Source organism: Rhinoraja longicauda, chromosome 1, assembly GCF_053455715.1.
Source record: "Rhinoraja longicauda isolate Sanriku21f chromosome 1, sRhiLon1.1, whole genome shotgun sequence".
In the NCBI taxonomy this organism is placed as follows: Eukaryota; Metazoa; Chordata; class Chondrichthyes; order Rajiformes; family Arhynchobatidae; genus Rhinoraja; species Rhinoraja longicauda.
Window position 1 is genome coordinate 114,438,608 of NC_135953.1, and position 13,767 is coordinate 114,452,374.

The 13,767-nt window shown below is 44.7% G+C and overlaps 1 protein-coding gene across 6 annotated transcripts in view; it reads right to left on the bottom strand.

The window, feature by feature from the left end:
• Positions 1-13,767, bottom strand: part of LOC144596411 (ETS-related transcription factor Elf-2-like) — a 116,114-nt gene that overhangs the window by 29,493 nt on the left and 72,854 nt on the right. For all 6 annotated transcript variants that reach the window (XM_078404656.1, XM_078404644.1, XM_078404647.1 and 3 more), the window contains one exon: positions 5,825-5,938. In XM_078404656.1, the coding sequence (XP_078260782.1) occupies positions 5,825-5,938 (114 nt within the window). The remainder of the gene's footprint in view (positions 1-5,824; positions 5,939-13,767) is intronic.

Sequence of the window (13,767 nt, forward strand, 5' to 3'; positions counted from 1 at the left end):
GGGTAGTTGAGACCAGTTCATTGGCTATATTTAAGAGGGAGTTAGATGTGGCCCTTGTGGCTAAAGGGATCAGGGGGTATGGAGAGAAGGCAGGTACAGGATACTGAGTTGGATGATCAGCCATGATCATATTGAATGGCGGTGCATGCTCGAAGGGCCGAATGGCCTACTCCTGCACCTATTTTCTATGTTTCTATGTTTCTATGTTTCAAACAGCGCCTGTAGTCGGGATCAAACCCACGTCTCTGGTGCTGAAAGCAAGGTGTAAGGCAATAACTCTACCGCTGCACCACCGTTGCCTACAAAATGCACTGCAGCAACTCATAGGTCATAGAAACATAGAAAATAGGTGCAGGAGGCCATTCCTCACATTTATCTACATTATACTGCATCTGCCATGCATCTGCCCACTCACTCAACCTGTCCAAGTCACCCTGCAACCTCCTAGCATCCTCTTTGCAGTTCACACTGCCACCCAGCTATGTGTCATCTGCAAATTTGCTTGTGTTATTTTAGGTCCCTTCCATAGAATCCCCCATGCTCGATACAACAGAGGGAAAAGGCTAACAGGCTGAACACTACTCACCAGTTAACTTCCAATTAACATAGAAACATAGAAAATAGGTGCAGGAGTAGACCATTCGGCCCTTCGAGCCTGCACCGCCATTCAATATGATCATGGCTGATCATCCAGCTCAGTAACCTGTACCTGCCTTCTCTCCATACCCCCCGATCCCTTTAGCCATAAGGGCCACATTTAACTCCCTCTTAAATATAGCCAATGAACTGGCCTCAACTACCTTCTGTGGCAGAGAATTCCACAGACTCACCACTCTCTGTGTGAAGAAATGTTTTCTCATCTCGGTCCTAAAAGACTTCCCCCTTATCCTTAAGCTGTGACCCCTGGTTCTGGACTTCCCCAACATCGGGAACAATCTTCCCGCATCTACCCTCTCCAACCCCTTAAGAATTTTATATGTTTCAATAAGATCCCCCCTCAGTCTACTAAATTCCAGCGAGTATAAGCCTAGTCTATCCAGTCTTTCTTCATATGAAAGTCCTGCCATCCCAGGGATCAATCTGGTGAACCTTCTCTGTACTCCCTCTAAGGCTAGAAACCTAGCCTCACATTCTACTGAGAATACATTAGGATGGATTGACAGAATTTTACTTTGAAGTTCGGTTTGAATTACTAGGAGAGATCAAAAAAATTAAGAATGCATTCGCTGGAATTGGGTGGGGAATTGGGCGAATCGTTTGAAATTTCAAAATATCACAGGAAGTTGACAGGGCATACAAAGACTATTTTAAAATTCATTCAAGCGATGTTGGCTTTGTAGGCTGAGCCAGCATTTAATCGCCCATGCCCTAATTGCCCCAGAGAAAGTGCTGGTGAGCTCAGCTGCCTACAGAGCTCGAGGTGTGTGCACACCCACAATGCTGTCAGGGAGGGAGTTCCAGGACTTTGACCGAGCCATGGTGAAGGAACAGCAAGATATCTCCAAGTCAGGAGGGCATGCAGCATGGAGGGCATCGTCTAGGTGGTGGTGCTCCCATGTTTTTGATATTTCTTGTCGTTCTAGTTGGCTGAGGCTGCGAGTTTAGCTGCCGCTGCCTAAGGAGTCTCGGTGAGTTACTGCAGTGCATCTTATAGATCGTACAAACTGCTACTACCGTGCGTCAATGGTAGAGTGAGTGAATGGTTGTGGATGCCCTGTGTGATGACGAGATTCTTGAGCGTTGTTGAAGCTGCACTCAACCAGGAAAGTGAAGAGTGTTCCAGTACACTCCTGACTTGAGACTTGCATGTAGTGGGCAGGCTTTGACAATAGACAATAGGTGCAGGAAGTAGGCCATTTGGCCCTTCGAGCCAGCACTGCCATTCAATGTGATCATGGTTGATTTGGGAAGTTAGGTGAGTGCAGGGTCCTGGAGATGGCAATTGTTGCTACGTCAGCTCTTATTTTTCGAATCTGGGATGTATTTTTTGGTTAACTAAAAAATAACAGTGGCACAGCAGTCAGTGTTGTCGCCACACAACTTCCGTGATCTACATTCAATCCTGATCGACGTTGGTGTCTGTGTGGACTTTGCACATTCTCCCTATAACTGTACAAGTTTCCTCTGGATGGTCTGGTTTCCTCCCACATCACATGCTGGGGGATCAACTGGTTACTGCAGGTTGCCCAGTTAAGGGAGAGTGTGTGCATGTGCGAGCAAAGAGAGCAGGAGAGTGTGTGCGTGTGCAAGCAAGAGAGCATGTATGAACAAGAGAGTGAGAAAGCATGCTCGAGCGAGAGAGCCCATGCGTGCGTATTGAGAAAAACAAATTAACAGGAAAGTGAGTTGGGGAATGGGAATGATCTGATAGTCAGCGGGTTCGATGGGCCTCCTATGTTATGAGAGAAAAATAAAATAAATAAATATGTCAGGGGATATGATGAAATGGCAGGTACAATGAGTTCAGGCATGATTTGATCAGACTGTGGAACAGGCAAGAGGTGCTGAATGGCCTGATCCTATTCCTTTGTTTCTCCATCACACACCAAGACATGGATATCCATTCCCATTACGTAATTGTCTCTGGGGTAAAATTATGGAATACAATGAACACCACAGAAGTATCTTTGGCACATAATGCAACTGTTCAAGTCACCAATTTGTCTAGGGCAATTCGCACAGTCAGTAACAAATTCTAGCTGTGTCAATACCCTCCCATCATCCTGGAATGAGTAAAAGGAAATGCAACCGGACACAAAGTTGAAAGGTGTTACAGGTGGGAAAATGGTAAAACATCCCAAAGGCAGATGGAGTGACCACTACTTCAAACCATTAAAAAGTCTGATTTGACAGTAAAATAGAATATTTAAGTTTACACTTGGCATCACACTAATGAGAACGGGCAAGTCAATTAAAATAAATTGCCATATGAACAAGTGTAAGGTGGTTCATTTTTGGCAAGGAGGAGAAAAATAAGATTCACAGATAGAAATTCATATTTGCAATGTCAGTTGTTAGGGACTGTAAAGAGCAAAAATAAGTGTTCATTATGAGAGGGTCCAGAGGAGGTTTATGAAAATGATCCCAGGAATGATTAGGTTAACATATGATGAGTGTTTGATGGTACTGGGCCTGTACATGCTGGAGTTTAGAAGGATGAGGGGGGGGCCTCATTGAAACTTACCAAACAGTAAAAGGGCTGGATAGAGTGGATGTGGAGAGGATGTTTTCAGGAGTGGAGAGAGCCTAGCACCAAAGGCTATAGCCTCAGAATAAAAGGATGTACCCTTAGAAAGAGGAGGAGGAATTTAGTTAGTCAGTGTGTGGATGTGTGGAATTTATTGCTAGACAGCTGGGAGGGCCAAGTCAATGGGTATTATTAAGGCAGAGATTGGCAGATTCTTGATTAGTAAGGATGTCAGTAACTGTGTAGCACAAGTGACAGCAACACATCACCCCAGAAAAATCTCAATGCTTCCTGTGCTTACATCAAAAGGAAGAAAAACATTGTACCTTCACGTCCCCCCACAGCCCCCTGTGATCGCAATCTCTGAGGCCAATGTCAAAAGAACCTTCAAGGGTGAACTCTCAAAGCATCCAGCCCTGATGATCAACAACAATCTTGCTCTCAACATTAGCAAGACCAAGAAGTTGATAGATTATTGTCTGCATGAAGGTAAAGTGAGGGAACATGCACACATTTTCACTGGCGATACAGCAGTGGATGGAGTCAACAGCTTCAGGTTCTTGGGCGTACTCAACACAGATGATGTTTCCTGGGCTTAGCACATTGATGCAGTCACAAAGAAAGCTCACCAACACTTTCAGAAGAGGCTGTTGAAGTACCTGGCCGCGTTCTCAAATCTTGTGCGGACCAACAGGCCGGAGTTTTTGTGGATTTCTTCAACCTCTCACTACTTGAGTCCAAGGTCACCACTTGCTTTAAAAGGACATCCATTATACTGGTGCCCAAAAAGAGCAAGGTGACGTGCCTCAATGGCTACCGACCGGTGGCATTCACATCGATCGTGATGAAGTACTTCGAGAAGTTGATTATGTTACAAATCAACACCTGCCTGAGAAATTTCTATTCGCCTACCGACACAACACATGCACCAGTGGTTGCAGCCTCACTGGTTCTCCACTCGGTGCTGAACCACTTGGACAACAGGAACATGCACGTCACGCAGTTGCTCATCAACTACAGCTCAGAATTCAACACCATCATCTCATCCAAAGTCATCATTAAACTCAGGGATAGACACAAAATGCAGGAGTAACTCAGCGGGACAGGCAGCATCTCTGGATATCCGGCATTTTGCGTCTACGGTTTAAACCAGCATCTGCAGTTCCTTCCTACAACATTAAATACAGGGAATCGGGTCTCTGCTCTTCTCTCTGTAATTAGATACCTGACTTCCTCTTTGCCAGACCTTAATCAATATGGATTGGCACCTAATCCTCCCTGAACCATCAGCATATTAGATCCTCAAGACTGCGTCCTTGGTCCCTCACTCTACTCCCTCTATACCCGAGATGGTGTAGCTAGACAACTCCAGTGCCATCTTTAAATCCACCGACGGGTAACAACAGGTCAGAGTACGGGAGATAGATCAATAATCAGGTTGAACAGTGCCAGAACAACAATCTCGCCCTCGACATTAGCAAGACCAAGAAGTTGATTGATTATTGGCTGCATGAAGGTAAAGTGAGGGAACATACACCTGTTTTCACTGGCGGTGCAGCAGTGAAGGGAGTCAACAGCTTCAGGTTCTTGGCTGCACACAACGCTGATGATGTGTCCTGGGCTTAGCACATTGATGTAGTCACAAAGAAAGCTCACCAACACTTTCAGAAGTTTGAGGAGATTTGACATGTCATCGAATGCTCAAACTTCGACAGGCATGTGGTGGAGAGCATACTGCCTTGTTGCATCATGGCCTGCTCCAGTAATCCGAATGCTCAAAAACAAAGCAGGCTGCAGTAAGTGACAGAGTTTTTCAGATCCATCACAGCTGCTGATCAGTCAAATACCAAAGGGATTTACGGGAAGCACTGCCTCAAGAAAGCAATAGCATCAAAGACCCACCCAACACTGGTCATGCTCTCTTCTCGCTGCTTACATTGAAAATGTGGTACAGGAACCCGAGAACAGTGTCACCTCCAGGTTCAAGAACAGCTTCTTCCCATCAAATGTAAAGTTCTTGAACCAACGTGCATAAGCCTACCTCAGCAATAAACCACTCAGTCTTCACACGACTACAGTTGCTCTATGAACCTGGATTTTTTGTTTGCTCCTTCATAGTCTAATTTACTTAGAATAACTGACAATTTATTGTATATTATTATTGCTGTTGCATATAATGTGCATGCAAAGCTGCAGCAAGTAAGTTTCATTGTTTAGGTTCTTATCTGATGCATATGACAAAATAAACACCTCTTGATCTTGATTACACACACTTGTGCGCATACACACACACACACACATGCATTTTCCAGGAATACTCCAAGCCCAATTGTGCAATCTACAGATGACCTCCTGGACAACATTCAGCCAATTAATTACACCCAAGTGGAATTCCAGAGAGGCACTCTGCTATTTATCTAACGTTAGGGCTGAGAGTTTCAGTAAAGCAAACGTGTTGGTTGAAAACAATTCAGTCACTAGGAGATTTTTAAGAACGACGTTAATCTTGGAATGGGTCAATTAGAACTTGTATACAACAATAATAAGCCTTTGGCAAACAGGAATGAGCTGTGCAGAATGAGCCTTAATTTTTGTATTGAAGTCCGAAAATTTCAACCTTCAGAGAGGGTTACCTACCGCTGTTCTTGTCATCCCTCAGGCAGGTTACAGAATCCATGTGGAGCAGGGCCTCAGCCGCCTCAATGGTCTTATCGGTGCAATGGACATGACTGCTGTGGACAGATGCTTCCACTGTGAGAACAAAACAACAGAACACGTAAGTCAAAATATCAACAATGTATTATCTGAAAGCAAACTAGATCATAAATCAAAAACTTAACTTGCACTCCAATTTTGTTAATGGCCTAGTTTCTCAATGTCTACTTTTTGTTTTTAAAATCAAACTACTATCCTCCAAAATTCACTTTCCCTCCTATCACTTCCGACACCTTGTTGTGATATAGTCCTGCTGTACGACACTATTTATAGGGGCATCACTATGCAACTCAAACGGATCTGGAAGGAAATTGGACATCTTGGTAGGAAGCATAATAATCTAAAAATAAAACCAAACTGGCAACTTTACTTTTTAAAAACATTTTTTTTTAAAATGGAGATCAGGGGGTTAGGCTGCAAAATATTAGATATCACACATTACAAGTCAAACTCAAAGACTCTAGCATAGCGTCCAGTAAGCAGATTAGAAACTCGTCCAAACAAGCTCCTTTCCTGTTTCGTACCTTTAGGAACAATCGGAAATAAAATAATGCCAAATGACTGTAAACGACAGAGAGAAAGGGAAGCTCATGTTTAAACCTCAATTGTCATCGCTCATTTGTCAAGCTGCACAAATGGCTGAGAAGATTGAAGGAAGGTTATAAAGCGAGACTCGTGCACTGCATGGAGGCATGCAAGTTGTAGAACAGCTTCTTCTCAACACTGAATTGCAAAAACAGAGAAGTGATGGCCTCTGCAGCACTGTCGTTAAATCCAATGGGAAACAAATTTGAAAGAACGCCAGTGAAATGTGACTTAGTTTCAAACAAGCAAAGGAGAGAAAATACCGTCTCCTTCGAACCAAAGTTATTATGCTCGAACCTAAAGCTAGTTCCCTAGTCAAAACAAAGCAATTACAAGTACGTAAATGTAGGATTGCAATGCAAATAACAAATGTACCAAGAGTGACATTATGATGCAAGAAGTCTGTAATATAATGCTGCAAATCTATAATATAATGCTGCAAATCTATAATATAATGCTGCAGACAGCACCATTTACTCTTCAACCTATACACCGTGAATTAATCACTGAGTGACCAAACAACTTTGCAGGAAACCGCAACACTTAGATTGGGAACTTGCGAAAAATCAGTTTTACGCTGTCAATAAAATAATTCAACAAGACAGATTTTTTAAATAAATTGTTGGTCACTGCTTTGCTGCTGCAAAAGAGGTGTAATCATCTTACTTTTATTTGATCATGTTAAAACTCTTCAATGACAATCATAAACAGGGCAGGCTTTCAAGATCATTTTATTTACTATCGAATAGCCAACCTTGAAAGAAAACGAGCTATGCACACAAACTCTTAAAAATGAGATGCACTGCTTAAGAAGTGATAGCATCACTGAGGGTGACAAATTTTACCACAACTCCAGCAAATACACATTTGAAAAGTTATTTACTACACGGAGAATAACATTTCTGCCCGGACCCGTTAACAAGGGCAAGTAAACCTGACATGCATTTGCCCACCGATCATCGGATTTATTTTTCCTCGAGAAGAATCGTTTGCAAAGGAATGTAGTTCTAACCCATGTTTCTTTTTTGGGGGGGGGGGGGGGGGGGGACAGGGACCACACACTGCAGATTTAGATTTATAATAATAATAGAACAAGGAGAGTATGCTTAAAATGTTTGGTGATGTACATGTTTCAAAAGGTCAAAAGTGAAACATTTTAAAAGGAAGACTATTTAGAGGTGCTGATAAATTGCAATTGCAGCATTTTGCATCCACACAGAATGTAATGCGAAAGCTGCTAACATATTAAAGCCATTTCTATTGATACAAAAGCAGTAATGCTTCTTAAAACTACCCTCTGCCATGAAACAAAACAGCATCAACCGATGAAAGGCTGGAGGAGTTGAAGGGGTTGGGCAGTTGGAAAAATTGGAGATGGTGGGGTGGAGGTGACGGGATTATTAATTAAATCATTTCCTCAACAGGGATGGTGTAAGTCAATTGTCCCAACCTCATGCCATCTCTCCCCATGATCTCTTTCGGGCAGTGCTTTCAGCCCAACCATATTCATGAGTTATAGGAGCAGAACTAGGCCATTCGGCCCGTCTAGTCTACTCCGCCATACAGCCATGGCTGATTTAACATTCCCTCTCACCCCCAGTCTCCTGCCTTCTCCCCATAACACCTGATACCCTTAATAATCAAGAATCTGTCAATCTGCACCTTAAAAATACCCAGTGACTTGGCTCCACAGCCCTCTGTGGCAATGAATTCCAGATTCACCACTCTTTCACTAAAGAAAGAAATCGTCTACTTCATCAGTCAGCATCCTTCCAAACAAGGTCACCAAAAGAGGAGACACTCACTCCCACCTTACTCACCATTGGCCTGCGGTTCAAATGGTTGTTATATTTTAAAAGTTATTCACTTTTTAAACTTTAATAAATTTATTTTCCACCGGCCCTGCCTGTCAGCCGCGCATGCGCAGTAATACCTCCGTGTTCGACGTCACAATGGGAACCCATCGAGTCCACGCCTGCAGTTAGGGCCCGATGATCTAGTACAGATGCTCCCTGACTTACGATGCTTCGACTTACGATATTTCGACTTTGCAATAGTGCAAACAGCGAGAGGGGAGGGGGGATAAAGGGGGGTTGGAGTGGGTGAGTTGGTGGGGGTGTAACCGCGTGGGTTTTCTCCAAGATCTTCGGTTTCCTCCCACAATCCAAAGACATGCAGGATGTAGGTTAATTGGCTTGGTACAAGTGTAAATTGTCCTTAGTGGGTGTAGGATAGTGTTAATGCGCGGAGATCGCTGGTTGGTGCGGACTCGGTGGGCACTGTATCCCTAAAACTGTACCTCTAAAACTAAAAAAACTAAAAGCAGGACACAGCACACAAAGAGATAGACAGCAGTCTTAGTGGCTGACAGTGGGAGCGACAGCCGAACAGATGATCGAAGGGACGACGAGGTTGCACGTCATGGAGTTCAGATGGTTCATAGGTTCCCCTTGCCTTCGCACCAGGTGGAGAACTGATGTGCACATTCCAAAGCACTTTAAAATCAAAGAATGGCAACACAGTTAAGAGCCATTCTAGTTGGCTCCGTTATTTCTTCATCACCATCCAACCAACAGAGCAGTGCCATCACCATTGTCCCCAAGTTGGAGAACACTTTGCAGCATCAGTGTAATTGCTAATATGCCAGTGCTGAATTTACACACATTCCACGAGGCCATTTACTCTTGGAAGTACGAGTCTTCGATTTACAAAGCTGTTCCACACTATAACAAACTGTGCCACTCTTGTGCGCAGAATTACAATGCTTCAGAAGATGGCGAAGGATGTGCTGGCATTGGAGAGGGTCCAGAGGAGGTTTACGAGAATGATCCCAGGAATGATTGGGTTAACATACGATGAACGTTTGAAGGCACCGGGCCTGTACTCGCTGGCGTTTAGAAGAATGGGGTGGGGAAGACCTCATTGAAACTTACCGAATACCATTGTCAAACTCTCCACCAGTGAAAGGTCTGGATGGAGTGGATGTGGAGAGGATGTTTCCACTAGGGGAAGAGTCTAGGACCTGTAGCCATAGCATCTGAATAAAAGGACGTACCTTTAGGAAGATGAGGAAGAATTTCTTTAGTCAGAGGGCGGTGAATCTGTGGATTCACAAATGAATTGCCACAAACGGCGGTGGAGGCCAAGTCAATGGATATTTTTAAGGCGAAGATTGACAGATTCCTGATTAGCAAGGGTCTCAGAGGGATGGGGAGAAGGCAGGAGAATGTGGTTGAGAGGGAAAGATGAATCATTAGACTCAATGGGCCGAATGGTCTAACTCTGCTCCTAGAGCTCATGACGTATTATGAAGACCCATAATGCACTTGGCTCAGCCTTTTTGATTTATGACATTGCCCTTCAGAAAACTTTTTCAAAGATTACACTCCATGCACTCTTCAAGGAATCACTCCAAGGACAGAAAGTAGGAGGCTGACGCCCAAATAAGAACAGCAAATGCTGGAAATTCTCAGGTCACAGCTATCTGACTGACCTGTCGAGTGCTTTCAGCATTTTCCGTATTCATTTCAGATTTCTTGCATGTGCAGCGCTTAACTTTTCAAAGTGGTTGCCCAAGCTGCCCCCCTCATTATGAAAAGTAATGAAAATGCAGCACTGTTAACTTGTTGATGCTGGATGCTCCTGTACCTGAAGGCCTTGAACGTTCGACTTACCCACCAGGTAGAAATCAACATATCCACCAGGCACAGATGCAATGCTGAAGGATGTAATGGAAGGTAAATGCAATGTTAACCTTCATTTCAAGAGGACTAAAATATAAAAGCAAGGATCGAATAATGCTGAGGCTTTGTAAAGCATTGGTTAGGCCATATTTGAAAGATTGAGTGTCGTTTTGGGCCCCATATCTGAGGAAAGATGTGCTGGTGTTATAGATGAACCACAGAAGGTTTACGGTAATTATCACTGGGATGATTGGATTAATGTATGAAGAGCGTTTGATGAAAGACCAAGACAGAGTGGATGTGGAAAGGGTGTTTTTACTATCCACTTAGTGGATAGCAGATGTATTTTTCATATAAGACTCTACATCGAGTCTAGGACCAGAGGGTACAGCCTCAGGATAAATGGACATACCTTCAGAATGGAGAAGCGGAAGAATTTCTTTAGCCAGAGGGTGATTAATCTGTGGAATTCATTGACAGGTATGGCTGTGGAAGCCATCAGTGGGTATTTATAAAGTGGAAACTGCTGTGTTCCTGATTTGTACGGGTGTCAAAGGTTAAGGGGAGAAGGCAGGAGGATGGGGCTAAGAGGGAAAAATACATCAGCAATGATCGAATGGCGAAGCAAACTCTACAGGCCAAATGGTCTAATTCTGCTCCGATGTCTTATGAACACATGGTCATATTTTGAGGCTCGCCCATTCAAAATAAATGTTACGATGTCGAGTCTTCATTACTTTAACCACCTCCCTGGCACTTAAAATCAACGTTTATATCTATGAGATCTCCCCCTTTCATGTTCTAATAATTAGATTTGAATGTTTTTAAGTGTTGCCCGAAACCTTTGATTCTCCAATCCTTGTTTCCCACTCTATTTTATATTCTGCACAATTATGAGTAAGACTTCACACTGAAATTCACTATCCCACTTTGAGGTTCAGACTCCATGTCCGCTGTGATGTTTCAATGCAATTCATAAAAAAGGCACACTAATGCTTATCACACTTCAGACAGGGCCCCACTGCTTGAGACATAACCAGACCTCCCAACATTTGATTTTACAAATTCATAATTTTGATGTCCAAAATTCAGAATTTTACATCAAAATTCATATGCGTAATGCAACTTTTCAGCAAAAAAAAGTACGCACGCCAAATGCGCATACACGTTGCGCTACATTCATGTGTGAAAAACGACTATTATTTCCATCAGTCTGTAGTTCTTGGACTACATGTACAATGTCAGGCCTATCATGAGTATATTCTGTTATTTATAGAAAGGTTATTGAACAGAAATGCTTTTTACAACACAAATAAAAAATTGTTTTGTTTTGTTTTTTTCTATTTTGCTTTTTCCTTACACATCCCAATTCTATTGGTATTGAATAAAAGAACAATGGTCATAAAATGTATGACTAAGTTATGAAGAAAGAGTTTCATTTAAAACTGCACATACCTAATTTCATTGAAGACATACTTGCTCCAGTGGTCTTCAACAGCAAACCACAACGACCCATGTCGCCCCCCACCCCGACTCCCCTCCCCCCCACCTCCACTCCCCCTCCTCCCCCACTCCCACTCCCCCCTCCCCATCCCTTCCTCCGCCCCCCCACCCCCTCCCCCGCACCCCATCCCCTCTCAACATCAACGGGACTCACACTATGCAGCGAGGCCAGGCCAGCGGCGAGGCAAGGTCAGCAGCGAGGCCAGGCTAGCGGTGAGTGGCGAGGCGAAGCCAGCAGCGAGGCCAGGTCAGCAGCGAGGCCAGGCCAGCGGCAAGGCGAAGCCAGCAGCGAGGCCAGGTCAGCTGCGACGCCAGGCTAGCGGTGAGCGGCGAGGCCATTCCAGCGGTGAGTGGCGAGGCCAGGCTAGCGGTGAGGCAAGGTCGGCAGCGAGGCCAGGCTAGCGGTGAGCGGCGAGGCCAGGCCAGCGGCGAGGCGAAGCCAGCAACGAGGCCAGGCCAGCGGGGAGGCAGGTGGCGACCGGCGAGGTGAGGCCAGCGGCGAGGCGAGGCTAGAGGCGAGCGGGGAGGCGAGGCCAGCCGCGAGGCAGGCGGCCAGTGGTGGTGCGAGGGGCAGAGCGAGCGGCGAGGCATGTGTTTTGCGGAAAAATGTGAGGCGAAATCGGAATGGCGGAAATGAAATAAGAAAGCGGAAACTTTCCGCCAATTTCGGAAGGGTTGGGAAATCTGCATAACCAAAGGCTCCACAAGAAAGCAACTGTGAACCCACTATAGAACGTGGCATTTGTAAGCACTGACCGCCAATTTTGACAAGGCCAACATTTTTACAAAAGGCTCATTACCATCAATCACCAGGTCAACTGAACTTTTAAGCACATACACAGATCTGCCTTTACCTTAGTACATCAGATAAACACCGTCTGAAAGCTGACCACAGTGCACACCCTGTGAAGCACACATGAACTGGACCAGTGGGGTTAGAGAGGAAACATGATGTCGCTTTGCATACAATGCTTTTGGATGACGTGAAAGCATGATGCATTGGCAAGAGCTGTAAATAGGTCATACTGCTAAAAAAAAAAGTTGACTATATCATAGCGATTTGCACATCTTCCAGAGCATGCAGAAAGAAAAATCACTGCCTAGTCAACCGGACAAAAAAATCCCCAGCACATCCACTTGAAGTCCCTGAACAACCAGGAACTAATCCTGACCATCATTGGATGTTGAGCCCTTCTAAAGTCCTCAATCAGCTCCTTAGTTTTTTTTGACATTCAAGCAAACATGATGATGGAGTTTGAGCTGAACCTGGCCCCACAGTCATGTGTGTACAGGGAGTACAGTAGGGGGCTAAGGACGCAACCCCGGGGGGGATCCTGTGTTCAGGGTGAGGGGGCTAGATGTGTGTTCCCCCATCCTGACCACTTGGGGCCTGGCGGTGAGAAAGTCCAGGACCCAGGTACACAGAGAGGTGCTAAGCCCCAGTTCCAGCAGCTTCTCAGCCAGTCTGGTGGGGACTATGGTATTGAAAGCTGAACTAAAGTCAATGAACAGCATCCTCACATAGCCCCCCTGGCTGTCCAGGTGAGAGAGTGGTGTGCAGAACCTGGGAGACCGCATCATCCGTGGACCTGTTCGGACGGTATGCGAACTGTAGTGGGTCCATGTTGCGAGGAAGGAGGGCACAGATGTGGTTCATGATTAAGCTCTCGAAGCATTTCATAACCACCGAGGTGAGAGCCTACCGACTACCGGTCGGTAGTCATTCAAACAAGCTGGAGAGGCATTCTTTGGCACCGGTACAATATGAGAGACCCCTGCCACCCCAACAACGGACTGTTCCAGCTGCTATGGTCAGGTTAACGCCTCCGCTGTCATGCTGTGAAAACGGAGAGGATGAGATGGGGTTTCTTCCCACAGGCCATCAGGACTGTTGACTATTATAACTCCAGGAACTACTTTTCTTTTCTATATTAATTTTAATTTATATGCTGTAATTGTAATTTTTTTTTGCACAATCCGCAAGCATTGCCACTTTCATTTCACTGCACATCGTGTATGTGTATGTGACAAATAAACTTGACTTGATTTGACTAGGGCAGGATAGGAAAGGAGGTCAACTAAAACTTCAAAAAC